The 14,069-nt window shown below is 48.4% G+C and overlaps 1 protein-coding gene across 1 annotated transcript in view; it reads left to right on the top strand.

Moving 5' to 3' along the window:
- Positions 1-13,685, top strand: part of MAP6 (microtubule associated protein 6) — an 81,649-nt gene extending 67,964 nt beyond the window's left edge. Inside the window, exon 4 of the mRNA XM_003846038.6 lies at positions 12,419-13,685. Within this exon, the coding sequence (XP_003846086.3) occupies positions 12,419-13,544 (1,126 nt within the window). The 3' untranslated portion in view covers positions 13,545-13,685. The remainder of the gene's footprint in view (positions 1-12,418) is intronic.
- Positions 13,686-14,069: the final 384 nt, after the last annotated feature.

Raw genomic sequence — 14,069 nt, 5'->3', positions numbered from 1 at the left:
GCTAGGGCAGCCAAGGCCACTGGAACAGGAAAGATAGCTGTTTCAAACAAAGGGAGCCCAAACTCCACTCTCACAGAACCGGGCATGTGTTTCAACCCCTACTTCCACCCCACTGCCATTTGATGCATATATCCTCATAACACCTAGACCATCCTAGAATTCCTACAACAGGGAGAACTAGAATTAACACCATTATGTATTGTGTTATTTACCCTATGAATACTGGTTAACATGGACAGTGCACTTAGGCATTTACAAAGTTTGTGAGTGGAAACCAGTGCTGCCGTGCAACGCTGTGTCTCTCACTAACCTCCTGGAGCATTAGTGTCCTCCTCTGAAAATGGGGACACTAATACCCCCCCTCAGAGGAGCAGAATGAGGATGAAATGACATGAGGGCTGTAGGGAACCCCTGGAGGACACTAAACATGTCACTTCACGCCCTTCCCCTCCCTTTAGAGTACTTGAAAGTACTTGTCCACTTTCTGACAGATACATACTTAGCTGTTAGTAATACACGAAGTTGATTGAGGCAAACATTCTTAAGAAGATTGCTTTTAAAGAATTACAGCTATTGAATTACCTTGAGTCCACAGACCTAAATGGTAATATTCTAACAATTTATATGTATGCGTTGCTTATGAAGCGTTTCTTTCTGTGCCATTCCACTGAACCCTCCCAATGTTATGGGGCAGTTGTTGGCCCCATGTAACAGAGGAGAAAGGGAAGCTCAAAGAGGAGGGGACACCTGCCAGCTTGGTCAGGCTTAGAAGATGGAGAAAGTACTGGAATCCAGGCTTCCAGCTCCATAGCCTGCTGTCTATCCCTCTCACCTGAAGGAGGCTCAGCTGGCCTGAAAAGAATCAGGTTTCAGACAAGTGGGACCCCCCAATAAAAACTAAGCCCATACCCCACAGTGCCACACTCTGGCTGGGCCATTCCAGGTCCTCCAGCAAGCTTGCCTAGTACCCTCTTTAAATCTTGGGACCCGGATACAAACTGAGGGAAAATAAGAATGGGGTCAGATCTGTATACATCTGGCTCAGACGTCCTGGCTGTACTGACCAATTATCACAGCCAATACACAGTTTTTCTCCTTCTGATACTAGCTTGCCTGGGTGACTGCAATGTAGGTTACTAAATGCAGAATTGTCCAGCAGATTCTTCATTCACAAGAAATATACTCAGTCCTGGAGGTACCAAGATAAAACTGGTATCCATTATTATCTGCAGTATATGAGTATTGGATCTGAGACTGCCATTTTGAGCATTTTATTTCAGCCAGTGGAATTGAGCTTAAATTTCTGTCCCTTGTCCTCATGTAATGGGCCTCAATTACTTGTTAACCTGGCATTGTATATAGTGATCTCGACAGATGGCCCCAGAACTCTTATCTGGGGCCAAGAGAGCTTCAGATGCTGAGCTTTAAAAGTTACTGCCACTGCTTGCTACTGGTTTAAGCTGCTAGAGGGATCTTTATGCAAATCTGACCATGTCACCCTGTGCTTTAAACCATCCGTGGGCTCCTCGTGGCGCAGAAGCTTCTTGTTCCCTCGGTGCACCATGCTGCTTCTCACCTCCATGCCTTTACCCTTGCTGTCCACCTGCCTGGAATGCCCTTCTCCTGCTTCTCCACCTGGCTAACTCATCCTTCAAGACTCCGCTCAGGGGACAGCTCCAGGAAGCCTTTCCCGCACCTCCCAAGCTGGGTAAGCTGCTCCCTGTGTGTCTTCATGATGGAACTTGCCACATGTACTGTGTCATCCGCTCATGTGTGTATCCCCCTTACCAGACCGTGCTCCCCAGGGCAAGGGCCAGATCTCTGTTCACCTTTGTAGCCCTAGCTTCTGGCCCAAAGCCTACCATAGACAGTGTCTTCTAAAGTGCTCATTGAATGAAAAATGAGTGAGTGAATGAATGATGAGATTCACTGTCTGCCTCCACATTCACCATGGTGCTTCCACAAGGCTCTTCTCTGACTATTAACTGTCTCTGCTCCCATGAAAGGGGCAGTTTTGTGAGAGGTCACAGCAACTGCAGACCAGAGAGCAGTCAATGGCTGGTTTTATACTGGCTGGCCTCTGTTCAGGCCTGCATACCTCTGTACTTTAGATAGCCACTTTTTCTAAACAGTCTTGATTGCATAAAATCATGGGCCCTTGGTTACAGGGTAATCTAAGAGGTTGGCCAATCTCACTCCCTGCTCAGTTCAGGGCTCCTAACTCTAGGGTGACAGGACCCTCCCCACCACCACACATTTCACAGGCATGTCTAATTCCAAGCAAGGATTATAACCAACAGGCTGGTTCTAAATCCAAGCTCTACTATTTACTAGCTGTGTGACCTTAACTGAGTCTCTTAATTTCTTTAAGCCTCCAATAAATAACAATAATACAAATATCCATCACTCTTCGAATATATTTGGTTCCCAATTCAGGAAGCAAGAATTTGGCCAGCAAGGGATAATTTTATTTATTTCGACCTGTTTGTTTCCAGAGTTCAGGATAGCAGGTGGCAAGAGCTCTGAAAGCAAGGGATACCTGATTCCCAGGCCTGCGGTGAGGGCCCCATGGGGAGGCATGCAAAAGTCCTCTGCAAACTGGAATGTGCAATGCCCTCGCCAATAGCTCATGTTATGGGTAGTTTTGCTGACCACAGCTTCCCAGTTAATTACTGCCCCTGGTCCCTAACAGTATGGCAGCTGGAGCTACACAAGGTGAATCCACTCCTGCCACACAATGGCCTGAGATTAACGCCATCTAGTGTTGGCTCTTGCTGCCTCTTCCCATCCCCCAGCCTTTCATCTGGCCCCTGCTCTCTAAGCACACCCTATAAATCAGCTGGTGCAGATCCATCTCTGCAATTCCACATTCATTTGGAGTGATCCCCTCTGGATGCAGGAAACCAATTTTGATTAATTGCTCAAGATCCGATCCTTTGCTTTAGATGGGGGTTGGGGGAAGACAATGATGATTTGCAAGTTCCCAGGAGCATAGTGTTAGACAAGAATTGAGCGCTGCCTTAGTCCAACACTTTACATTTTAAAAAGGGTCATTAGCAGAATTATTAGATTCCTGGCAGCCCACTGGGACAATCTACTGTGCCTTTGACTTTGCCTTCTTGGTGCTAAAACAATCGAGAATGCCTTTAAAAATATTTCTCATACAATTGGAAATTTATTTAGTTCTCCTTAGCAGGCCAAATCTAGAAAAAGTATTTAACAATGGCAAAAATAAATAGGTAAATAACCACAAAGAAAACATAACCACCTAGCCACTTACCCACCTAAGTGCAACCATTTCCCTGTATTTCAGAAGAACATGTCTGCCTGGAGGGAACCCAGAGTGGCAGGGAAAGACCTGAACTAGGGGCTGGCCCCAGATCTTGATTCGACTTTTGTAAAATGCAGAGTTGCCACAGCCTAGGGGGAGGGAATGAACCTTTACTTGGCCTTTACACACTTCGTCTCATTTAATCCTCACAGTAAGGTTAGAGTCTGCAGGTGTCACTCCCATTTACAGATAAACAAATCGGAACTCAGTGATTAAGGAACAAAGTCACACAACTTGTAAGTGGTGAGCCAGGTTGTGAACCCAGGTTTGGGTGACCCTAAAACCCATTCCTTGTCCAGCACTTGGGACTATCTGTAGGATTCCTGTTGCAGAGATGTGCATCCCCTGAAACAGCAGCCTCCTCCTCTGTCCCTCGCTTGCTCTGAAACGTTCAATGACTCTCCATACTCTCGTCTATGGAAAATGAGTCACAAGAAGGTCAGAGATGCTGAGTTTGATCTACACAGTTCACTCCCTCCACCCCTGACCCAGAATTAAGTCTTGTGGAGGCAGCATTTCTCCTAACTGTGGTCCTAGCTGATGTTTCTGTGTGATGAGCCACATCTGGCGGACTCAGTGTGGCCCTGGGCTGGTAGACTGATTGGCAGCTGCACAGGTAGGGCTTCCAGGTGTGAATGTGGATGGGCACTCTTAGGCAGGATGCCACTGCTTTCTGGGGCTAAGGTCTTCTTTTTCAGGGTCGGCTGAATGCTAGGAAGTAAACCTGGTGGGTAGGGGGGGCTGTGCAGTGGGAGTAGCCAGCCAGGTTGTTGGGGGCCTGGGCCCAGAGGGGCAACTCTCTAAGGAGATGCAGTTGGGAGCTCTGAGCTGGAACCTGCAGAAGTCATTGGCTCCAGCCAGAGCCAGTCAGAGTCATCTCAAGCCGAGCCCAGTCCAGGCATCTACAGACAAATTTGGAATCTCTGTATCTGTATATTCCACCAGGAGGGATACTATAGAGAGGAAAGAGCTCCTCCATTAAGGTCCTGACTTTGCCCGAACTCACTATGTGACTTTGGGCAACTTACTTCCGCTTTCTGCACCGCGTTTTTGCTTCTGGAAGGTGAGGAGAGGGCTTTCTCTCTGCCTGGCTGACACCATTGTTGTGAGAATCAAATGCCTTGTATGTAAAGTTATCTCAGAAACCTTAAAGAGATGTTATCATTTGGAGGGCCAAAAAAGGTGCTAAGTTAAAAATAGGAAAACATTTTCATGTCATGTAAATGCGGTTGTTAGAATTTGATCTTGTATGAGCTATTTTAAAACTCCTCATTGAGAAAGTAGGCCTCCTACCATGTGCCAGCCCTATGCTAGTGATCCCTATGGCCTGGCACATAGTAGGCATTTAGTAAATGTTTGTGGAAGTACGGAAGGAGGCAAGAGGCAGGGAAGAGAGAGAGGAGAGGAGGGGAGGGAGAGAGGGAAAGAGAGATGAAGCAGGCATGGTCCCTGGCCTGAAAGTGCCCAGTCTAGAGAGGCAGATACAAAACTATTGAAGCTGATCTGATAGGGGCTGCTGCCAAGGTGGGGGTGGGGGTGGGGGCACTGTGGGAACACAGAAAAAGGAAGTAGAGGCTCAGAGGTTTTTTCACTGAGGAAGATTCTTCAGTTACGGAGTAGAGGTTGCTAAGTGGATGGCGAGGGGTGGTGTTTGGGCAGCCAGCACTGATAAAGCTAGAGCTGCTTGGGCTGATCATTGGAGGTATAGACTCCAGGGCAGAGGAGGTGTATCCTGTGCGGAGACCAACCTACAATGTGGCCTTTAGTTCTGGAGTGACACTGTCCAAGGGACAGAGCCAACTGAGACACATTGTAAGGAGGGCAGTTGGAATGTGAGGGCTCTGGGAACCAAGTCTGAACTGTTGTGGGGCTTGTGTTACTTGGAGAAGCCAGGGATACAGACCCAATTGCTGCCCCCTTCAAATACCTGAAAGACTGTCCTGGGGCAGCCAGCAGGGCATTCACTAAAAGGGTGGCCCTGGAGTGCAAAACAGGGATCAGTGCAGAGATAGGAAGGAGTGGAGCTGACTGCAATGCAAGCTTCTGCTCAGGTCTAACCAGTGGCCACTGAGGAGGAGGCTGCCTCACCGGGCATGTGCAGCCCACCCCAGGCAGTGCGAGCAGTGGCTGGGCAGCCACCTGCCAGGGAGATTGCAGCAGAGGCTTAGGAGACCCACGGCCCAGCAGTCTATCCTTCCAGCCCTGGGCACCTTTGATTTGGCTTCTGGAGTTTTGCTTTTATGGAATAGAGAGGGAAGACTTCTCCAACAAAGTGACAGCTTGGCCCCTAATAAGATCTTTGAGCCTCTCTGGTTTGAAGAGACACAGGCCGATAAGGCTTAGGGCCCAGCTTGGAGGTGGTGCCTGTACCCAGGTGGTGGCGTCATGTTTGTGGTGTGTGTTTACAGGTCTGTCTCCTGCCTCACTCTAGGAGCTCCTTCCCCCAAGTCAGGGCTTGGCTCTCATTCACTTCTGTGTCCCCAGTGAGGGCCTGACACAGAGCAGGGTCTCAGTAGATTTGTTCAGTGAATGGATAAAAGAGAAAAAAATTAAAAGTGAATAAAGAGAAGAAGCTACACCAGCCATGTGTTTTTCCCACCAATATCTGCCAGGTACTACAATGAGCCAGACCCTGTGCTAGATACTCATGATGCAAAGATGAAGAAAACACAGTCCCACAGGCTAGCAGGAGAGGCAGATAATTACCAAACAACAGGATAATTACTAAAAGAGACACTCCCACAGAGTCCGGTTGAGGATAGAGGCGGAGCGAGAGTTGTTTTGAGAACTCCTGTCTCCTGCAGATTCTTCATAAGAATAATGAGCCTTTCAAAGATGGTTTCCTTGGCAATCCCCCTTGGCAGCTGCATTTCCATCACTGTGTTGGGAGCTTTGTTTGTGTCTAAGAATCATGAGCACATGTACGGGGCCCATGGAGGCAGCAGCAAGGGAACAGAGCCGTAGAATCACACTGTCTCTGTCCATGTTCTGCCAGGGGCCCTGTGGTGCCGTTGGCCTGGGCTTCACTGTTCTCCTCCTGCCCATCTTTGCTCCAAGTGAGTTTGCTCCATCTCTTCCACCTGCCTGCTGAGATGTTGACAGGCCCATGTTTTAGTCCTGGACCTGGAGAATCACTTGTCCATTCTGGGTCAAGTTTCCATCTGTGGAGCAAGACAAATGGACCAGATCAGCAAGCCCCCCTTTGGAATTAACATTTGCTAAACATCACTTGTATTCCAGGGGCCATGCCATGAGCATTCACATAAGCTAATCCTCCCTAGAAGGTGGACCTTCTAATCTTCCTTTTATAGATAAGGAAACTGAGGCCTGGAGATGTGTGCCCCAATGCCATCCTATGGCTAGGAAGGGGTTGAATTCACATTCAAACCCAGCTCTTCGGGCCTCAAGCCCAGTCAATGCACCGTCTCTTTAGCAGGTTGCTTTTTACATCATGAGAAATAATATATCTTAAAACGTCTGGCACCAAGCCTGGCCCATAGTTATTGCTCAGTTTCTTTCTTCCTCAAGGCTTTTCCACACTGCCCCACACTCCCACACTTTCCCTGGAAGGCAGGAGATTCAAGGACAGGGTCCATAGGCTCCCCACTTTCTGAATTATGCCCTATGCCAGGAGCATTGCCACAGCTGTTGGCTGCTTTGATGGTGCAACAGGAGACAATCTGGGAAGAAAAAAACCATGTGGATGGACTATAGGACTGGAATTGTGTGCAAGGGCAGGAATCAGTGGGAGGGAGTGAAGTCCTTTCACCATCCAGTGGAGGACAGGGCTCAGTAATCCTGCTGCTAGACTCTGGAAAGTATGGATCCAATGTCAGTGTGTGTGCACTCAGGAGGCATTACCTTGTCTCCATGGAAACAGGAAGAAGGATAGAAAATGAAGTGTCTAAGACAAGATGTCTCATATAACCTTGGAACATTAAGTTTTGCAAATAGGACAGAGCCTGGCACAGAACAGTCTGTTGTTTATTCATTCACTCAAGTATTAAGTCAGAACCCACCTGGGCTCAGGTACTGTTCATTTAAGGTACAGAGGATACAATGATGTGCAAAACTGACATGGTCCCTGCCCTCTGGACACTTCAGTCTAGTGGGAGAAACATTAATCCAAAAGAATACAAGGAATTAGCTGAGATAAGAGAGGAAAGCAAGTGCCAGGGACTAGGAGAGCCTGTAGCAGGGGGCTGGCCATGACTATGGGGTCAGGGAAGGCTTCCCAGGGCAGTGCTTCAGTGAGCTGAGAGATGACAGCTGAGTAAACACTAGCCAGGTGAAGAGGGAACAAGAGAATATTCCAGGAGCAGACAGCTGCATGTGCAAAAGCTGTAAAATGGGAAGGAGCAGGGCGTGCTGAAGGAACAGAATGCTGGGCACAGAAAGCCAGGAAAGGCAGGAAGGAGAGGGGTGAAGGGATAAGGAAGTGGGTAGATTGGCCAGCTAGGTGGGGCTGTGTAACACATTTTCTTCTTTATTCTTGGTACAAGGAGAAGGTATTGAAAGGTCGTGAGCAAAGAAGGGACAAGATAGGGTTTGCTCTCTTAAAAGATCATTCTGATTTCTGTATGAAGAATGGGTTGGAGGAGAGCAAGAATACATGGAACAGGGGACAGCAGTTAGGAGGCTGTGACAGTGGTCCAGGTAGATGATGGCATAGCAGGTGGTAGGGGAAGGGAGGGAGGGAAAGAAGTGGGAATATTCAAGAGATAAATGTTAGGAGCTGAAATCAATGGGACCTGATGGATGGGGTGAGGGTTTTGAGGGAGAGGGAGGTATCAAGGATGAATCTGAGTTTCTGGCAGGGGCTAAGGAATAGAGGATGAACCAGCTTTCAGCAACAATAACTTTTAAAACTTTCCATTTTGCCTTCTTTGTTTCAGATACTGTGCTGGGCATTGGGGCTGCAGGCAAGGAGGTTGGCCCCTGTCTTCAGGGAGCTCTCTGTCTAGCAGGGGAGCCTGGCCTGCAGTGGGGATATGTGAGAAAGTGGAGACAGAGACTGTGAGACGGTGCTGCAGCAGGGATGCAAACGAAACTAATCTGGAGAGACACAGGCAGGAAGACCAGGGAGGAGGTGGGAGCTGAGCCGAGCCTTCAAGGACAGGCAGGGCCTTGACAAAGAAAAGTGGGTGAAGCAGAAACAAACAGACAGCCCGGGCTGGCAGTGTGCAAAACAGCGTGAGAGGATGATGCAGGGAAAATGGGGTTCCCCCAGGACTGCTGTGAGGGTTGAATGACATAAGGCAACAGACGCATGAGCATTTTAGTAAACTGCTATCACAGTTATTACAGAAGTGGACTTATTTGTGCACTATCCAAGCACTCTGAAAATATCAAGAATTATTATTCCAGACGCCCACCTAGCAAAATTTTCTGTTGTAATAATCCCTGACATTTATATCGTTATCCCCACTTGATAGGTGGGGAAACTGAGGTCTACGGTGGTTAAACAATTGCCCAAGACCTTTCAGGCAATAAGCAGCACAGAAACCAAGGTCAGCCCAGCAGGTCATTGTACTTTCTGAGAGGTTAGTGCTTTCGGGGTGCACAGGCTGGGAGAAGGCGCCCGTGGCATATGCTGTCTTGAGAACATGTGCTGCTGACCCAGGGCACCAGATTTGGTTGTGCAGGTTGGGCCATGCCCAAGGACAGCTGGCCTGTGGCCTGAGTGGGCTGAATGCAGCCTGCTTCTGCTCCCCAAGCCACGAACCAGCTTCCACCCTGAGGGGGTGGCTTTGCCTCATTCATACCAGCCTCACTGGAGGAGGTGGGGCACTTTACAGATGGGAGACTGGCAGGCAACTGGAACCATGTGAGGACCAGTCAGTGTCAGTGAGGATTTCATGGTGCCCTTGAGTGCAGTTTCGTGCATAGAAAAACTGTCCAGGCTGCTTGGATTTTAAAGATGAATGCTTAATAAAAAGTAACAAAAATAAAATTAGTAAAATGTAACAATCTCTTTTAAGGAGGATGTTATAGTTTAATTCAATTACCCTAAATATAAATTAAATTATGAATAATTTTAAATAAATTAAGATTCAAAATATGGTGACCATTGGCTTGTCATAAAAGTTCCATTGTTGTTTAAAAATGTGTAAAACTGTCATATCTTTCAGCTTTAGGTTATACATCTAATTTAATTATTCCGTTACACATTTTATATTGGGATTACAAAGCTAATCTGTTAGACATTCTAATACGCTAAATTATCTTAAACATTACAAATACCTTTGAACTAAATCTATGCACATTTTTCCTAAACTTTTTTCTTTCTTTTTTTTTTTTTTCCTGGAGCCAGTGTCTCACTGTGTCACCCAGGTTAGAGTGCAGTGGTGTGATCTCAGCTCACTGCCACCTCCACCTCCTGGGCTAAAACGATTCTCCCACCTCAACCTCCTGAGTAGCTGGGACTACAGGCACCTGCCACCACACCCAGCTAATTTTTATATTTTTAGTAGAGATGGGGTTTCACCATGTTACCCAGGCTGATCTCGAACTCCTGACCACAAGTGATCTGCCCGCCTCGGCCTCCCAAAGTGCTGGGATTACAGGGTTTTTCTTAAACTTAATATTAAAAAAGTAATATTGGGGACTTGATTTAATTCATCATTTTAATCTTAATTATAACCTTCCCATGATTAAAGATACCCACTAAAGAAAAAAGTTTTCTAACCTAAGCAATATGGGGTTATGTATCCATGCAAAGTTGAGGCTAGCTCACAACTGGCTCATTAAACAGAAGAGCCCATTAAACAGAAATTTGGTAGGTGGCACAGGAGCCAATGCTGTAGATATCCAAGGAAATGTACTTCCTGGCCCAGGCTGCAGGGCTGGCCTTCTTTGTGACCTCCAGGCCAGCAGGAGACTCCAGGCCCATGTCCTACCCTTGGGATAGGTTCTGCAGCCCAAGCCCCTGAGATGGAGTTAAGCTCCCTTTTTTTTCTTTTGTCCCTTCTCAGCTTCCTCACCCTGTTGGGAGGACACCACCCAGGTCGCTTCACAATCTAAGAGAATACACCTAATCAATTTCCTGCTTGGCTCTGTTCTGAATTCGGTTTTTCTTTTTCCTCTCTGACCAGCCACCAGTGACTGGAGGTATTTTAATGCCACTTTTGGATTCCACATGCTTCTCACAGCCTTGCCTGGCTCTCTTCTCAAACACTAAGTTCCTACTGATAGCAGCCAGCTGTGTCCATCTGGCCAGAGCAGCCGTGTTCCATATCATGCTGAGCCAGAGAGCTGCCCTGGCCCCTTCCACTGTGATGCTCAGGGACAGCCAGGGGAACTGGATGGAGAGGTTGCCTGTGCTGTGTGGACTCTGATGAGAAATACCAGTCCCTGGGTGGCTCAGGATGCTAAATACAGTAAAAAGCTTCTGCATCAGGACAACACAGAAGAATAAAAGCAGTCCAAATACACATAATTTTACTTCTAAGTAAACAGAAAAACAACCATAATACTACCTAATAATACCATAGTACAAGGTGCTCTAGGTGCTGACCTCTAATCATTATAGATTTCTGAGTAAATATCATTATACCCAATAAATAGAGTAATAGTAATAGTCACCTTGCATTGAGCACCTACTATGTGCCAGGCACACTAAGGGAAAGAGCACAGGATCCAGGAGCGAAAGGATCCAGATGCTAGTCCGTGGGGGTCCCCTCACTTTCCCCATCACTTGTCCTCTCATGACCTCATTTTCTTCATCAGACAAGTAAGGGTAAGAACATCCTTCCTGTGTGCTTCACAGGGCTGCTCTGTTGCTGAAATGAACTATAAAAGGGAGCCATTCGGAAAGCTGGATGTGTTGTAGGCGTGCAAGGGCCTGTGATGCTTGCTGAGCAATGCCACTCTCTCGACTTCCAACGTGGCCTGCAAGGAAGGAGTGTGCACTCTAAACCAGAGGGCTCCAGGCTGGCCGGGTCTAAGTGTGGCAATGCTTGCCTTTGAGTGTTAGTGTTGTCACACGCTCTCCACAGTGTGGGTGGGCCAGGGGATGAGGCAGACGGCCACAGTGAGGCGAGGGAACAGTGCCTGAGGATTCTGATGAAAGACTGGGACTCTTGGCTACAGGGAAATAAGCCCAAGAGCCTGGAAGTTGGTGAGGGCAAAGGTCTCAGGAGAGCAGAGAGAGCCAGAAGTGGGAATGGAGTTAGGGGATCAGGGCCTCATCCCTACCTGAAAGCAGAGTCCCATTGAGTCACCTAGCAAAGGTTGGGGGTAGTGGGAGTGGTGCATGCAATCACAGGGCGCACTGTCTATGGAGAATTTAAAGCAATAAAGCTAAAAGCTGCCTGTAGTCCAGCTATTCAGGAGGCTGAGGTGGGAGGATCACTTGAGGTCAGGAGCTGGAGAACAGCCTAGGTGACATAGTGAGGCCCCGTCTCTACAAAAACAAATAACAAAAAACTAATAGCTGGCCTGCTTTTTATTATCACTATATGCTGCTCATTCTATACAATGTCAGTGATAAAATACTTTTCCCCTTGCAGGAGAGGGAGAGAGGGGCATTCCCACTGCTTCCTTTCCTGGTATGCCGTGGACCCCTTGCCCCTTCTTGCAGCCAGCACTTAACAAGGGGGTCAGGGAGTCAGGGAGGCAAAAGAACTTTGAAGGCCCTGAGAACAAGAAAAGAGCACCCTGGCCTGTAGGGGCATCTGGTGGGCAGCTGAGATGGGGCTCCCAGGATGGGCCCAACGATCCTAGAAGAAAAAGTAGGGACCTGGATGGAATGTGGGGTGGACGGGCTGCTGGGATGCCTACTGGATGACTCCGAGTCCAGCTACAGTACTGCCATTGTCACCAGGGTGCCACCCCCTGTGCCACGTGCAGGTTATAATCAATTGGCAAGCACATTGAATGACTGATTCCTGAGCCTTCCCCTCACCCCCCTCCCTCACCCCCGCCCACATTCTGTACTAAGAACAGAGAAATCATATTCTCCTGGCTCTCCAGCAAGAGCTGCCCGGCCCAGGCTCCACTAGGCCAAGACTTATTAGGCAATCTGTACTCTGCCCTGTCCCTGCCTGAGCTCTACTCTCACAGTGATCACCTCTCTCTCCTTTGCAGGAGCCTGGCTCAACCCGTCAGTGATTCAAGTAAGAATCAAGGTCCTGTAGCCACAGAGCCAGACAAGGATCAAGGTTCTGTGGTCCCAGGCCTTCTGAAAGGTCAAGGTCCTATGGTGCAAGAGCCTCTGAAGAAGCAAGGTTCTGTGGTCCCAGGGCCTCCAAAGGATCTAGGTCCCATGATCCCATTACCAGTCAAGGATCAAGATCACACGGTCCCTGAGCCTTTAAAGAATGAAAGCCCTGTTATCTCAGCACCAGTCAAGGACCAAGGTCCCTCGGTCCCAGTTCCTCCAAAGAATCAAAGTCCTATGGTTCCAGCAAAAGTTAAGGATCAAGGCTCTGTGGTACCAGAGTCTCTAAAGGATCAAGGTCCTAGGATTCCTGAGCCTGTGAAGAATCAAGCTCCTATGGTCCCAGCACCTGTCAAGGATGAAGGTCCCATGGTCTCAGCATCTGTCAAGGATCAAGGTCCCATGGTCTCAGCACCTGTCAAGGATCAAGGTCCCATAGTCCCAGCACCTGTCAAGGGTGAAGGTCCCATAGTCCCAGCACCTGTCAAGGATGAAGGTCCCATGGTCTCAGCACCTATCAAGGATCAAGATCCCATGGTCCCAGAGCATCCGAAGGATGAAAGTGCCATGGCCACAGCACCCATAAAGAATCAAGGTTCCATGGTCTCTGAGCCTGTAAAGAATCAAGGTTTAGTGGTCTCAGGGCCAGTCAAGGATCAAGATGTTGTAGTCCCAGAGCATGCAAAGGTTCACGATTCTGCAGTTGTGGCACCTGTAAAGAATCGAGGTCCTGTGGTCCCCGAGTCCGTGAAGAATCAAGACCCCATTCTCCCAGTACTAGTTAAGGATCAAGGCCCCACAGTCCTACAGCCTCCAAAGAATCAAGGTCGTATAGTCCCTGAACCTCTGAAGAATCAAGTTCCTATAGTCCCAGTGCCTCTGAAGGATCAAGATCCTCTGGTGCCAGTACCAGCAAAGGACCAAGGTCCTGCAGTCCCTGAACCTCTGAAGACTCAAGGTCCCAGGGACCCTCAGCTACCTACTGTCTCACCTCTACCCCGAGTCATGATCCCAACTGCCCCCCATACGGAATACATTGAGAGCTCCCCTTGACACTCACCCCTTGACACACCAATGAAGGAGCTGACAGTGAGAGTGCTCCCCTCCCAGGGGCAGTGAAGACACATATTTAATCTGCATGAAACATGTACAGTAGTCTTGCTGGAATCTAATAAAAATGGTCCCTCTGGCTCAGCAATGTTTCTCTCTGTCTCTGTTGGGCAGGGGTGCATACATGTGTATAGGTGGGCCTGTCAGGCTCTGCATTCACCCATCTGGATCAGAGGGGTCTGAGAAGCACCAGTTCCTGTGAGTTGTCAGCATGAGATGGGAGTGGGTAGGCAATGCTAGATTGAAACAGGACCCCATCACGGAGGTGGGCAGGATAAGGCAAGGGTCAGATACCATGACAGCCTCACAAGAGGTGCCAAATCCCAGCAGGCTGAGCCCTGGGTAGCTGAGTTGAAGCCTGCAGATGAAACAGGAGCAGGGACCCACCTGGCACAGGGGAATTCTGGATGACAGTTGTTTGCCAAGAGCTCAGCCTTAAAGCTCATCCAGGGGTCAAACTTCTTGAGG

The sequence above is a fragment of the Pan paniscus genome, chromosome 9 (genome assembly GCF_029289425.2).
Source record: "Pan paniscus chromosome 9, NHGRI_mPanPan1-v2.0_pri, whole genome shotgun sequence".
Taxonomy (NCBI): Eukaryota; Metazoa; Chordata; class Mammalia; order Primates; family Hominidae; genus Pan; species Pan paniscus.
Note: the sequence above shows the minus strand (reverse complement) of the source record. Positions and strands in the feature narration are given on the sequence as shown.